Below are 13,666 nucleotides of genomic sequence, written 5' to 3'. Positions count from 1 at the left end.
GTAAACAGACCTTATATTTTGAGCCCTTATCAGACAAAAATACATTTTGAGTAACAACTAACAACTAAACGCTAGCATATGATATAGCATTTATTGGCATGTAGCGCTAACTCAGCAGTTACAACTCTGTTATTAGCATTTTAACAAATTTGTAATTAATTTGTAATTTAATGTTTTCAAAACATGCACATTGTGTAATGGCTTCCTTTGCTGCTCTATAAACCTAGAATACTAAGGAGACCATGGTGTCTGTGTGAACTGATTATTTCGTAGACATCTTTTGAAAATTAAACAATTGCGTGAGTTTGAGGAAGATAAAATTAATTAACTTTTTTTAATATTTTTTTTAAAAAGGAACTCAGAATTGTGTTAATATATATACTTTTTGTTTTAAAAAAAAAAAAATACATAATTATGAAAGGTGCCCTTTATTTCACTTGAGCCCCTGCCCCTTAAAATGTCTGTGCACGTCCCTGGTTACAGTATACCTACACTATAAGTATGTATATGTTATTATTAACCAGTACTTACCTAGAGTTACATAATAACTACCAAGTATGTACCACTGGTAAGTACAGTAATGATACCAATTAATTACCATGTAGAGATACCTAAAAGTAAGTACCACACATTTGTTGGTAAGTACAACTTATTTACCATATATGTACAAGCCAAGGTAAGTACACGTACTGTAAAATAAAATGCAACCTAAATCTTTCTGAAATCTGAGATGTAGTGCTTGTGACAAACTAGCCCCAGGTGTCCTATATGGCTTTCATAATACATTTATTAAATTAGCTGATGTTTTTATCCAAAGCAAAATACAGATGAGACACATTAAACATTTTGTCACTAGTCTACAAAGCTATGTTTAGGAACAGAGTCGAGGCTAAATGGACCAAGTGATGATTTATTCCCAATACAGCATAATCCATTTTGTCTGCATAATGAATAATGCTTGTAGCTTTATTAATCGCACATTGGGAAATAGCATTATGTGCTCAACAGACAAGTTTAAAAGCATCTTAATACATGCATAATACATAATATAAATTTGGTTCCTCATATATAGACAATAAACATATATTACTTGCAGAGAGACATTTAGCTTCTTAAAAGTTAACTGGTAGCGGCTGGTCATGCACATTAAACTCTAAAGCCTTTCGCCTGAGGGCTATATTTAAAAATGTGTATGCAAGGGGTGTGACGTACGAAACACGCTGGAAGCAGATGCAGGAAAATAACACAGGTTTATTTAGAATGAAGACAAACACAGGGATATCAATAACACAATGTCCAGATGATGGTAATGGTGCACGAAGGACTACGGTGGTAAAGCGGGTGATGGTGGTTGTGATGGTCGTTGGTGGTGTAGGTCTGAAGTGGAATATAATCCTGGGACAGAGACCGGAACATCCAACACGAAGACGACACGAAACAATCCACACACGCAGTACAAACAATCCAGAATGACACGGAGGCCAAACAAAGAGCGAGGATCTGACGAGGAACAGAGAGCAGAGTGAGTATATATATGGAGAGTCTGTAATGATGAGCAGCTGGAGTGAGACAATCAACACAGGTGAAGGGAATCGGGATAACGAGCACATGCCATCACAAGTGAGTAAACACTATACACGAGACACAGAGAGAGCAGTGTATTTACCCACCGTGACAGTACCCCCTCCCCTAGGACGTCACCTGACGTTCCTAGCCTGCTGTACCTGTTGATGGTAATCATCAATAAGGGAGTGATCCAGTATGTCCCGAGCAGGCACCCAACTTCTCTCCTCCGGACCGTAACCTTCCCAGTCCACCAAGAACTGAAATCCGCGTCCCCTCCGCCTAGAGTCCAGAATACGATTCACCGAATAGGTAGGTTCCCCTGCTACGAGACGAGGCGGGGGGGGAACCGGAACTGGCGGGTTAAGTCGTGAACGAAAAACAGGTTTAATTTTAGAGATGTGAAACGCAGGATGAATTCTCCTGTACGCAGGAGGGAGATTAAGGCGGACTGTTACCGGGTTAATAATCTTGGCAACAGCAAATGGGCCAATAAATTTGGGAGCAAGCTTGTTCGAGACGGAACGCATCGGAATGTTCTGAGTAGAAAGCCACACTTTTTGACCGACGACGTATACGGGAGGCTTAGACCGGTGGCGATCGGCTTTAGCCTTGGTGCGCGCCCCCACCCGGAGTAGAGCTTCACGAGCTCTAGTCCAGGTGCGGTGACACCTCTGAACATAGGCGTGAGCGGAGGGAACCGCAATCTCGGATTCCAGACTGGGAAAATTAGGTGGCTGGTAACCTAGACTACATTCAAACGGAGATAGGCCCGTAGATGACACTGGCAACGAATTGTGTGCGTACTCCACCATAGAGAGATGTTGGCTCCAGGACGAAGGATTCTTGGAAGCCAAACATCGTAACACTCTTTCCACATCTTGGTTGGCTCGCTCGGTCTGACCATTGCTCTGGGGATGGAACCCGGAGGACAGACTAACAGTCGCTCCTAATAACTTACAAAATTCTCTCCAAAATTTGGACACAAATTGGGGACCCCTGTCGGAGACCACGTCTGTCGGAAGGCCATGTAACCGGAAGACGTGGTCTACGACAGTAACTGCTGTCTCCTTGGCTGATGGTATTTGGGGCATGGGGAGGAACTGAGGCGCCTTCGCTAAGCGGTCCACTACGGTTAAAAGCCCCGTATTCCCCGGGGCGGGGGGGCGGGCGGTAATAAAATCTAGCGCAATGTGGGACCAGGGTCTCGAAGGGACTGGCAGCGGTAAAAGTAACCCGTCAGGAGGGCGATTCGAAGTCTTACCAGTGGCACACACCGAGCAAGCCAAAACAAAATCGTGAATGTCACGAGCCATAACTGGCCACCAGAATCGTTGTTTGACTAAAAACTTAGTGCGATTCACCCCTGGATGACAAGCTACCTTGGAACAGTGACCCCACTGGATTACGTTGGACCTTAACTTCTCCGGCACAAATAAGCGGTTCGATGGGCAACGAGACGGAGGCGTTACCCCTTCTAAGGCTGTCAAAACCTTCGATTCGACCTCCCATCTGAGCGCGGAGATAAATAGAGTCTCCGGTAAAATATGCTCGGGAGTAGAAGTGCGACCGGAACGCTCAAAAAGTCGAGACAAAGCATCGGGTTTGATGTTTTTAGAACCCGGACGGTATGAAAGAGTAAAATCGAAACGTCCGAAAAATAAAGCCCACCGAGCCTGCCTGGAGTTAAGTCTTTTGGCAGTTTTAATGTATTCGAGGTTCTTGTGGTCGGTCCAAACGATAAAAGGTACACCCGAACCTTCTAACCAGTGATGCCATTCCTCCAATGCAAGTTTGACTGCCAATAACTCTCTGTTACCAATGTCATAATTACTTTCCGCCGGGGATAACCGATGAGACAAAAACGCGCAAGGGTGAACCTTTCCGTCTGAGGATGTGCGCTGGGAAAGCACTGCTCCTACCCCCACCTCTGATGCATCGACCTCCACTATGAACTGACGTGTGCGGTCAGGGGAAACAAGAATGGGAGCTGAAACAAAGCATCTCTTGATTTTGGCAAATGCAGCCTCGGCTGCGTCTGACCACCTGAACGCAGTACTAGGGGAGGTCAAGGCAGTCAGAGGAGCGGCTAGTTGGCTGAAATTGCGAATGAAACGCCTATAAAAATTGGCGAACCCCAGAAATCTCTGCAGGGCCTTGCGAGAATCTGGGGATGGCCAATTCACCACAGCCTTAACCTTATCAGGATCCATGCGGACACCCTCAGTCGAAATGATGTGCCCTAAAAAAGGAACAGACTGTGCATGAAAAACGCATTTCTCCGCCTTGACAAAAAGCCCATTCTCTAGCAACCGCAGAAGCACTCGTCGTACGTGTTGCACATGTTCCTGGAGAGACGATGAAAAAATCAATATGTCATCCAGGTAGACATATATGAACTGATCTACCATGTCTCGCAACACGTCATTAACGAGTGCTTGGAAGACTGCCGGCGAGTTAGATAGCCCGAAAGGCATCACGCAGTACTCAAAATGGCCACGAGGGGTGTTAAACGCAGTCTTCCATTCATTCCCCTCCCTGATGCGGACCAAATGATAAGCATTACGTAAGTCCAATTTAGTGAAGACGGACGCTCCTTGCAACCTCTCGAAAGCTGAAGACATTAATGGCAAAGGATACGTATTCTTTACCGTAATGTTGTTCAACCCTCGGTAATCAATACAAGGTCGCAAGGATCCATCCTTCTTCCCCACAAAAAAGAACCCCGCCCCCGCTGGAGAAGAGGAAGAACGAATGAACCCCGTTGCTAGAGAATCAGAAATATATTTCTCCATGGCCTTCATCTCAGGAACAGATAAAGAGTATAACTTGCCTTTAGGCGGAAAAGTACCGGGAAGTAACTCTATCGCACAGTCATAGGGACGGTGAGGAGGTAGAGAATCAGCCCGCGACTTACTGAACACCTCCTTCAGGTCCTGGTACTCTGCGGGCACGTTAGATAAATCCACTGCTTCCCCCTGAAACACAGACTCAGAAACAGTTAGACACGCAGACAAAAGACAAGACTTGTGACACCCCTCACTCCAGCTGATAACTGTCCCAAGACGCCAGTCGATCTTCGGATTATGTTGGTGAAGCCAGGTGTGTCCGAGAACAATGGGTGAGAGAGGGGAGTCTGTGACATAGAAGGAAATGTTCTCGTGGTGATTGCCCGATGTGATGAGTGAAACAGGTTCCGTGATGTGGGTTATGGTAGGAAGCTTGTGTCCATTAAGAGCGAACGGGGCAATCTGGTGAGTAAGCTGTGTAAGTGGTATCTGAAGCTTACGTGCAGTGACGTGATCGATGAAACTCCCCTCAGCTCCCGAATCCAAAAGTGCGTGACAATCGTGAGAGTGAGTGGACCACCGTAGTTTCACCGGGAGAAGCGTAGATGTCGATGAGGTCTTCATGGAGGAGATCCCGCCCGATAGTAGCCTCAGATTTACTATCGGGCTTGGTCTTTTACCGGGCACTGATGGATCTGGTGCCCGGCTTTACCGCAGTATAAGCACAATCCAAGGGACCTCCGCCGGAGCTTCTCCTCCCGGGAAAGCCGAGCTCGACCCACCTGCATGGGCTCGAGATCGTTGGAGGGACTGACCGCATCGCTCTGGCTGGTTTGGAGATGATCCAGTCTCACGGGTAACGGCGTGGTAGCCCTCCGGCGTGCCGCCTGGCTGAGTCGGGCGTCGACCCTGATGGCCAGGTCGATGAGAGCATTCAGGGACGTGGGTAAGTCCACCACATGGATCTCTTGCTGGATGCGGTCAGCCAACCCATGCAGGAAATGGTCCCACTGCGCTTCTTCGTTCCACCTACACTCCGCCGCCAGGGTGCGAAACTCGATCGCGTAGTCAGAGACGGTCTTATCCTCCTGACGGAGCTCTGAGAGACGTCTCGCGGCCTCTTTCCCGGCGACGGAGCGATCAAACACCCTCTTCATCTCATCAGATAGAGCGGGGAACGAAGAACAGCAGTCGTCACGGTTCTCCCACACCGCCGTCCCCCAGAGGGCAGCCTTCCCAGTCAGGAGAGAGAGCACGAACGCCACCTTGGTTTGCTCACTGGAGAAAGTTCTGGGTTGCAAAGCAAAATGGAGAGAACAATGAGACAAAAAGGTGCGGCAAAAATTCGGCTCACCAGCGTATTTGTCCGGGATGGGAAGTCTAGGCTCCGACTGAGAGGCTCCCTCTGGTGAAGAAGATGTAGCTGGGGGTGTGGGAGGCGCAGTGGGAGGTAGTTGTTGTTGCTGTTGTAGGGTCAGCTCGGACACCTTCGTCACCATTACTTGGACTGCTCGACCCATCTCCTCTATAACTTTATCCTGACGGTCCATCCTCTGAACCGCCCGCTGGAGAAACTCCTCGAGAGGAGATGGGGAGTGATTTCCCGCTGCTTCCATTTCTGGTCAGATCCTTCTGTGACGTACAAAACACGCTGGAAGCAGATGCAGGAAAATAACACAGGTTTATTTAGAATGAAGACAAACACAGGGATATCAATAACACAATGTCCAGATGATGGTAATGGTGCACGAAGGACTACGGTGGTAAAGCGGGTGATGGTGGTTGTGATGGTCGTTGGTGGTGTAGGTCTGAAGTGGAATATAATCCTGGGACAGAGACCGGAACATCCAACACGAAGACGACACGAAACAATCCACACACGCAGTACAAACAATCCAGAATGACACGGAGGCCAAACAAAGAGCGAGGATCTGACGAGGAACAGAGAGCAGAGTGAGTATATATATGGAGAGTCTGTAATGATGAGCAGCTGGAGTGAGACAATCAACACAGGTGAAGGGAATCGGGATAACGAGCACATGCCATCACAAGTGAGTAAACACTATACACGAGACACAGAGAGAGCAGTGTATTTACCCACCGTGACAAGGGGTGCCTAATATCCCCCATAATACTCCAGGCATTTCTTATAACTTGCTGTTTTGCATAAAAATAATATAATAATAATAATATGTATATAAATAATGCATTCATAACAGCACTAGCCAAAATGATAGATTTAATATTGATATTGCTCATATCAAGACCAATTCTACATTCAAACATTCAACCAATTCTTAATGCAAAGTTTACATGCAAACCATTGGTTTCACCAGATTAAGGAAAAATCACTTACTCCACAGGTTATTAATCTTGGTGATTTCACCTCATACAGGGCATCCGACTCTTAACTTGAGTGTAATGAATCTTGAGTTTTTTCTAGTGACACTGTGTTTACTGAACACATCCATCATTCGCTCTAATGAATTGTGCTGTAATGTTATAAACTATAGGGAGTCATTTTCAGCTCAGTAATAAAGTTTCCTCTGACAATGATGTATGCACACAGACGGCTATCTCATTACTTTGCCGGTTTTCTGACCTAGCAAACTAAATATGAGCCGACTTGGAAACTAAAATCAGCTTTTTTATAATTTCTCACTTCTTTTATTTAACAGACGTCACCACAGCTTTTTTGCCCAAAGGGTCGAAGCAGAGATATAGATGCCATGCGTCAGGTGATCCAAAAGGCGAGGAGATTCATCTATATCTCCGTAACAGATTACCTGCCCCTAGTGAACCACAGCTTGCCAGAATCAGGGATTATAAGGTAATGCTGATTTTCACAGAAAGAGAATAACGCTTACATTCGTTTACTGTGAAATATGCCTGTTAAGAAATATTCCTGACTTGTGTTTTATAGTGATAAATAAATTGATATTCCTGAAAACACTGTCAAAATATGAACCTCAGCTGGGCAGTACAGTACCCTTTAAAAAGGTCCTAAAATATGTACCTCTGAGGCAAAAGAGGTGCAAAGCTGTGTTTTTTGAAAGGGTACTGCCCTGGTGACAACTCGGGTTTAAATTTTGACCCTTTTATTTGAGAGTGAAGGACAATTTCCCAATAATGGTCATGTCACACTTTATGGGGCAAGTTGTCACAATGGGAACCTGACATTAAATGACATATTATGGGTTGTTTAATAAACACAAGAATAAATAAAAATGTATATAGCAATTCTGGAGATCAAAACGATTCAATTCAATTCGATTCATGAAATATTAAAAACCTAAAAAGGTTTGACAATATGACCCAATAACAATGCCAAAATAATTATTTATTTATTGCACATGTTTTACTCACATACAGCCCCGGTGACAGCTAGGGTTCATATTTTAAAACTTTTTTCATAAAAGTAAAGGACCATGTCCCAATAATCATGTCACACTATATAGGGCAAGTTGTCACAATAGGAACCTGACATTAAAATACATATTATGGGTTGTTTAATGAACACAAAAAAAATAAAGCAATTCTGAAGATCAAAACGATTCATGAAATATTAAGAACGTAAAAAGGTGTGACAACATGCCCCAATAACAATGCCAAAAATAACTATTTATTATTTTACTCGCACATTTTTTACTCAAATACAGCCCTGGTGATAGCTGGGGTTCATAGTTTGACCCATAGAAACCAATGCAAAGAGTAACTGCATAACATGTGACAACATGCCCCAATTATAATGCCACAAAAACCATTTATATATTGCACATTTTTTACTCACATACATCTCCGGGGATAGGTTCATATTTTAAACCTTTTTAAGTAAAGGACCATGTCTTAATAGTGTTAATGTAACACTATATAGGGCACGTTGTCACAATGGGGGCAAGTTGTCACAATAGGAACCTGACATTAAAATACATATGGGTTGTTTAATGAACACAAAATGTATAAAGCAATATAAAGACCAAAACGATTCATGAAATATCAAAAACATTAAAAGGTAACACAGAGACTAACTAACTGCATAAAATTAACACGTGACAATATGCCACAATAGAGACAGAGCGCAGCGCGTCACAACCTGAAAACCACGCCCACCGGGGGGGCAAGCAATCCAACCGTCTCCATTGAGTTTGTATTGCGAGAAGCCGCCTCCTTGTCATTTCTGGCTTATAACAAAAAACTGAATAATGCCTAAAAGCTGCTTTGGGACAATATGTACAGCTAACAAGCCAAAGAACACAGAAATAAGTTTTTATAAGCTGTCAAGCCGTAAAACCCAGTCTTTAAGGAGAATAAAGTGGATCGCCGATTACGTTTCCCCCTATTGGACGCAGCTTTACTAATAGGAGTACTATGAAAAGTTGCCTGTTTCCATTTCTGTGTCTAAACGCTCGTTTTTTGAAGTCGACAGCTTATAAAAAATTATTTATTTATTTTTTTGGCGTGTTAGATGTACACCTTGTCACACAGCAGCTTTTAGGTATTATTCTGTTTTTAAGTTTAATCTGTAAATAAGTTTTTATAAGCTGTCGACCCCAAAAAACGAGCGTTTAAAGACACAAAAATGGATACAGGCAACTTTTCATAGTAGCCTACTTCTATTAGTAAAACTGCGTCCACTAGGGGGAAACGTAGTCGGCGATCCACTTTATTCTCCTTAAAGACTGGGTTTTACGGCTCGACAGCTTATAAAAACTTATTTCTGGGTTCTTTGGCTTGTTAGCTGTACATATTGTCACACAGCAGCTTTTAGGCATTATTCAGTTTTTTGTTATAAGCCAGAAATGACAAGGAGGCGGCTTCTCGCAATACAAAGTCAATGGAGACGGTTGGATTGAATTCCCCCCCGGTGGGCGTGGTTTTCAAATTTGCATAACTGCGCTCTGTCTCTATAACAATGCCAAAATAACTATTTATTTTTTTACTCACACATTTTTACTCACATTTAGCCCTGTTGACAGCTGGGGTTCATATTTTGACCCTTTATTTTTTAAAGTAAGGACCATATACAAATAATGGTCATGTTACATTGTATGGACACAATGGAAACCTGATATTAAATTACATATTATTAGTCATTTAATGAACACAAGGACAACATTTTTTATAAAGCAATTCTGAGCGATTCATAAAATATCACAAACGTAAAAAGGTAACTTATAAGACCAACTGCATAAATTAACAATGCCCCAATAACAATGCCAAAATATCTATTTATTTTTTAACTCGCACACTGGCATACAAATTCTCTATTAATAAGGAAATGTATAAATAAAGACTTTGGTAAAAAAACACAACATTTTGCAGTAAGAATCAAACCATTACATCTGTTCCCGTCCTTGAATCTGATTGAATGAGGGGCAATAAAAGGGCAATATTACACCTCCAGTCGTGCTGTGTCGGCCTTGTATATTTGAATTGATTACCTGTGGCCTTGTGTCACAGCATCACCACTGCGACTGATATACAGCCATAACATTTTTGCTCTGTGATATTGCTTTAAGATTAAAAAAGACTTCTTATGAATACCAGTGTACAGTATTTTGTTTTTTGCAGATACTGGTCACCAGTTGACGAGATGCTCCGGGAGGCTGCGGTCCTGAGAGAGGTCAAAGTTCGTCTCCTTATAAACATGTGGACACGCACACACCCGTTGACATATAACTTTATGACATCAATGCAGGCGCTGTGCACAGGGCTTCCCGGCTGCTCGGTCGAGGTGGTGAGGAAAGAATCTATTGCTTGTTTATCTTTAGATGCACACAGATACAGATATATAGCCCAAATGCAATACAATATTCAAGGTTGTTCTTTATATGTACAAATCTGTTTTGACTCAGAGATTTTACAAAGGCAAGGAACAGACGGGTGGATTTCAGCAGAGAGTAAATGAGAATAAATTCATGGTGACAGACAATGCGGTATACATCGGTAAGACTCTCGCAATCTACTTACTTTCAATGTCAGGTTCAATTTATTGTGTTATATTGACATAAAAAATAACTGCACATTTGTACTGCCGAAAAAATCTATAAAATAAAATGCAAAAGAATATGTCTTCTGCATTGCCCAAGGTAAAGTATATGGTTCATTAACCAAACATTGACATTCCTGATAAAAAGTCACAACAATGGTCTTGTCTCTAAAAAGTGGTGGGTTATTTTAAAAGGGGACAAACCCAACCTGTTGGTTTTTAATGTAACATATGCTGGGTTGTTTTAACCTAAAGTATTTTGATGTTTTAACTCATTGTTGGGTCAAATAAAAAAACATTTTCTGTGTTAATTTAGCTGAACAGGGTTTGTCGTTTTTGACCCAATGCTGGGCTGAAAATAACCCAGCATATTTTATAGAGTGTTTATGGGGCAAGTTGTCACAATAGGGTTAAAGGACTTTTTAGTCAAATCTAAACTATAAAACAACATTGAACACCAAAGAATTCATGAATCAGCAAAAACGTAAAAGGTATAACGCACCAAATGCATAGAATTGGTACATGACATCATGCCCCAAATATCAAAGCAAGACTCTGCTCCTACATGACATTTATAAAGACTACCAACTTGTTCATGCACAATTTGCCTAATTACTCACTTTATATGCATTAATATTCACATTCTCTATTAACCAAGGGAATCTGGACTGGGTTGGCAGTGAATTTGCCTTTAACGCAGGAGTCGGGCTGGTGATTGAGGAGTCCCAGAACCAGACTGAGGACGGGCAGAACTCTATTGTAGAGCAGATGACTGCCGTATTCGAAAGAGACTGGTTTTCACCCTACACAATAAGCCTGCAGGCTGGCAGGAACATCCTGCAAGAGAGCCCAAACACGTGGCAGAAACTACAGGCACTGAAGATAAAACCACAAAGCACAGAACGTAAATGAGCGAAGGGGGGGAGTTTCTCTAAAGCGGGACCAATGAGCAAAGCACACAACCGTGCCTCGGAAAATTTGTGCCATGACTCTTAACATGTCAATGGAACTCAATTATAATCTTTAAAGGATTTTTGTGGACCATTTTTTACAATTTTAATATGTTTTCCTGTAATACAGGACAGTTATAATGCATGCTTATTTAGATAAGCAACTAGTGTGTGTGTGAGGACTGTCGTCTAAATATTTAAAAACCAAAATATTCAGATCTTGGAGAATTTTCATGAAAGGACATTGCCAAATTTTTATAATGTTTGTGTAAGTAGGTTTTCATCAAAATGCTAAATAGCTCATTAACATATGCATTTTTTTAATAGTAGATATTTTTTTCGAAAATACAAAGAGACTTTGCATATTGCTTTCCGTTTAACTAAATATTATAACATGTCTATATATGCAAAATGTTTACATGATACCGCATGCACAATTTTTTCAAGCTTGATCCAATAATCACATGCACATGAGAATTTTTATATAGAATGCAAGCAAAGCTTACACCCTTTAAATATAGCTCTATAGAGTAGATTGATGTGTAATTAAACTATATATAGGCTATACTGCGAATTGCTCGCCTTTAACATTGATTCTATAGCATGTCTTGTCCTCATATATGCTGCTATAAACTGCTATTGTTGCTTCCTGGATGACTACCTCTTATTATGCAATGCATTTTATGATATACTCAATACATGCATATTATGAAACTGCTTGCTGTAGCATAGGTAATATATTGGACTGAGTTATATTCCCATGTGCCTATGATATTGGTTTTTGTACATTGAATGCTAATTTAATAATATCCCTTTACGAGTATAGCACCCCCCTGATTGACTGTTATAATTAAATATTAAAGAGTTCATTAAACGTTGACTGCTGGTTGTAATAGGCAACATTCGTGCGATCGATTTCTCACTGTGTGGATGTGTAGGCTGTGAGAAAATGGCTATCAAAACGAATTCAATTTAGCCGCTCTCGAAGAAACAATTTATTTGGAGTCTAATGCAATATATTACCTTCATAATTTTTCAGCATCAAGAAGCATTATGTTTTTTATATGTATGAGTGATAGTGCAGTCTGGATCAATGATGTAGGTGAAAACACATTCGCTCTGCGTGTATGATGTCAAATATAAATATGTTCAAACATACATGTGTAGAAATATGTTTAGGGGATAGTTCATCCAAAAATCTAAATTCTGTTATTATTTAAGGCTAAACACTAGAAGATAATCGGGGCGAATTTGGGATGGTTTTTTTCTTACGACAGCTCTCCTTATCCTGGGCGTGAATCGATTCTTTTATCTGATTTTTCTGTGATGTGCTGAGTTAAGGGGATAGTTAAAAATTTTAATTGTGTCATCATTTACTCACCCTCATGTTGTACATGTATTAGTTCTGCTGAACACAAAGAAAAATATTTATAATGAAGCAAGAAACAAAAGCACAATTAACTTAGGAAAAATACTGGATGGTGCTCAAAATGGTTTGGTACCTTGGTCAATATATCTTCTTTTGTGGTCAGCTGGACAAAGAAAATTATACAGGTTTGTAACAACATGAGAGTAAGTAAATGATGACAGATTTTTCATTTTTGGGTGAACCATCCCTTTAAAAGTGATTAAATCTCCTCGGAAACGTGTCAGGGCCGCTCTGACCGCAAATTGTAAATATTCAGTATGATAAACACACAGTTGATGGTACCTATTGATTTTCATAGAATTAGTTTTTCCTACTATCGAAATCAATGGTTACTGTGTGTCAACTGTATAGGCATGTACGGTATGTATATGTACATGTAATGTAATTTAGTGAACGCTGTGAGGCGCTATTACGTTACCATATTTATTACATTGGCAGACACACGCACGAGTAAAAAGCAAGTTCAGATCAACCAAAGAACCACATGAGGTCTCCTGTTATCAATACATTACAGACTCCAATAGTATACATTTTATCTAGTTCTGAAAAGCACATGCTGTGCAAAGTAAATGATCAAAATGTATTGTCAAAACGGACAGTTTTTGCGTGGGAAATGTTTAGCAGAAAAGTGTGGTTGTGTAAAAGAAACTACAACGATTCTGAGCTTGAAACCATAAGCAAAATGTAACTATTAAAGTGTTAAAAGAAGAAATGTGTTACGTTGTATTTCATTTGATCTAGTATCTTCTTTGCATATGCTATGCGGCATGGTCCTCACTTCCTGACACCCCTTTTAAAGGATTGCTCTTTTTAGGGTTAAGGTTACAGGTTTAGGTTAGGTTATGATATGACAAGGATTGTACTAGCGTGTGTTTAGGGTTGGACTATAATTAAAGGCCGTGTCTCAATTCGAAAGCTGCAGCCTCCAAAGGTCGCATTTGCAGGC

General features: G+C 41.4%; 1 protein-coding gene across 1 annotated transcript in view; it reads left to right on the top strand.

Annotated features, from left to right (window-relative positions):
* Positions 1-11,509, top strand: part of pld5 (phospholipase D family member 5) — a 51,716-nt gene extending 40,207 nt beyond the window's left edge. The window contains exons 7-10 of the mRNA XM_055213304.2: positions 7,031-7,182; positions 9,924-10,089; positions 10,208-10,298; positions 11,000-11,509. Of these exons, the coding sequence (XP_055069279.2) occupies positions 7,031-7,182; positions 9,924-10,089; positions 10,208-10,298; positions 11,000-11,253 (663 nt within the window). The 3' untranslated portion in view covers positions 11,254-11,509. The remainder of the gene's footprint in view (positions 1-7,030; positions 7,183-9,923; positions 10,090-10,207; positions 10,299-10,999) is intronic.
* Positions 11,510-13,666: the final 2,157 nt, after the last annotated feature.

The sequence above is a fragment of the Misgurnus anguillicaudatus genome, chromosome 8, assembly GCF_027580225.2.
Source record: "Misgurnus anguillicaudatus chromosome 8, ASM2758022v2, whole genome shotgun sequence".
NCBI classification, from domain to species: domain Eukaryota; kingdom Metazoa; phylum Chordata; class Actinopteri; order Cypriniformes; family Cobitidae; genus Misgurnus; species Misgurnus anguillicaudatus.
The sequence above is the reverse complement of the archived record's forward strand: the minus strand, read 5'-3'. Positions and strand labels throughout refer to the sequence as shown.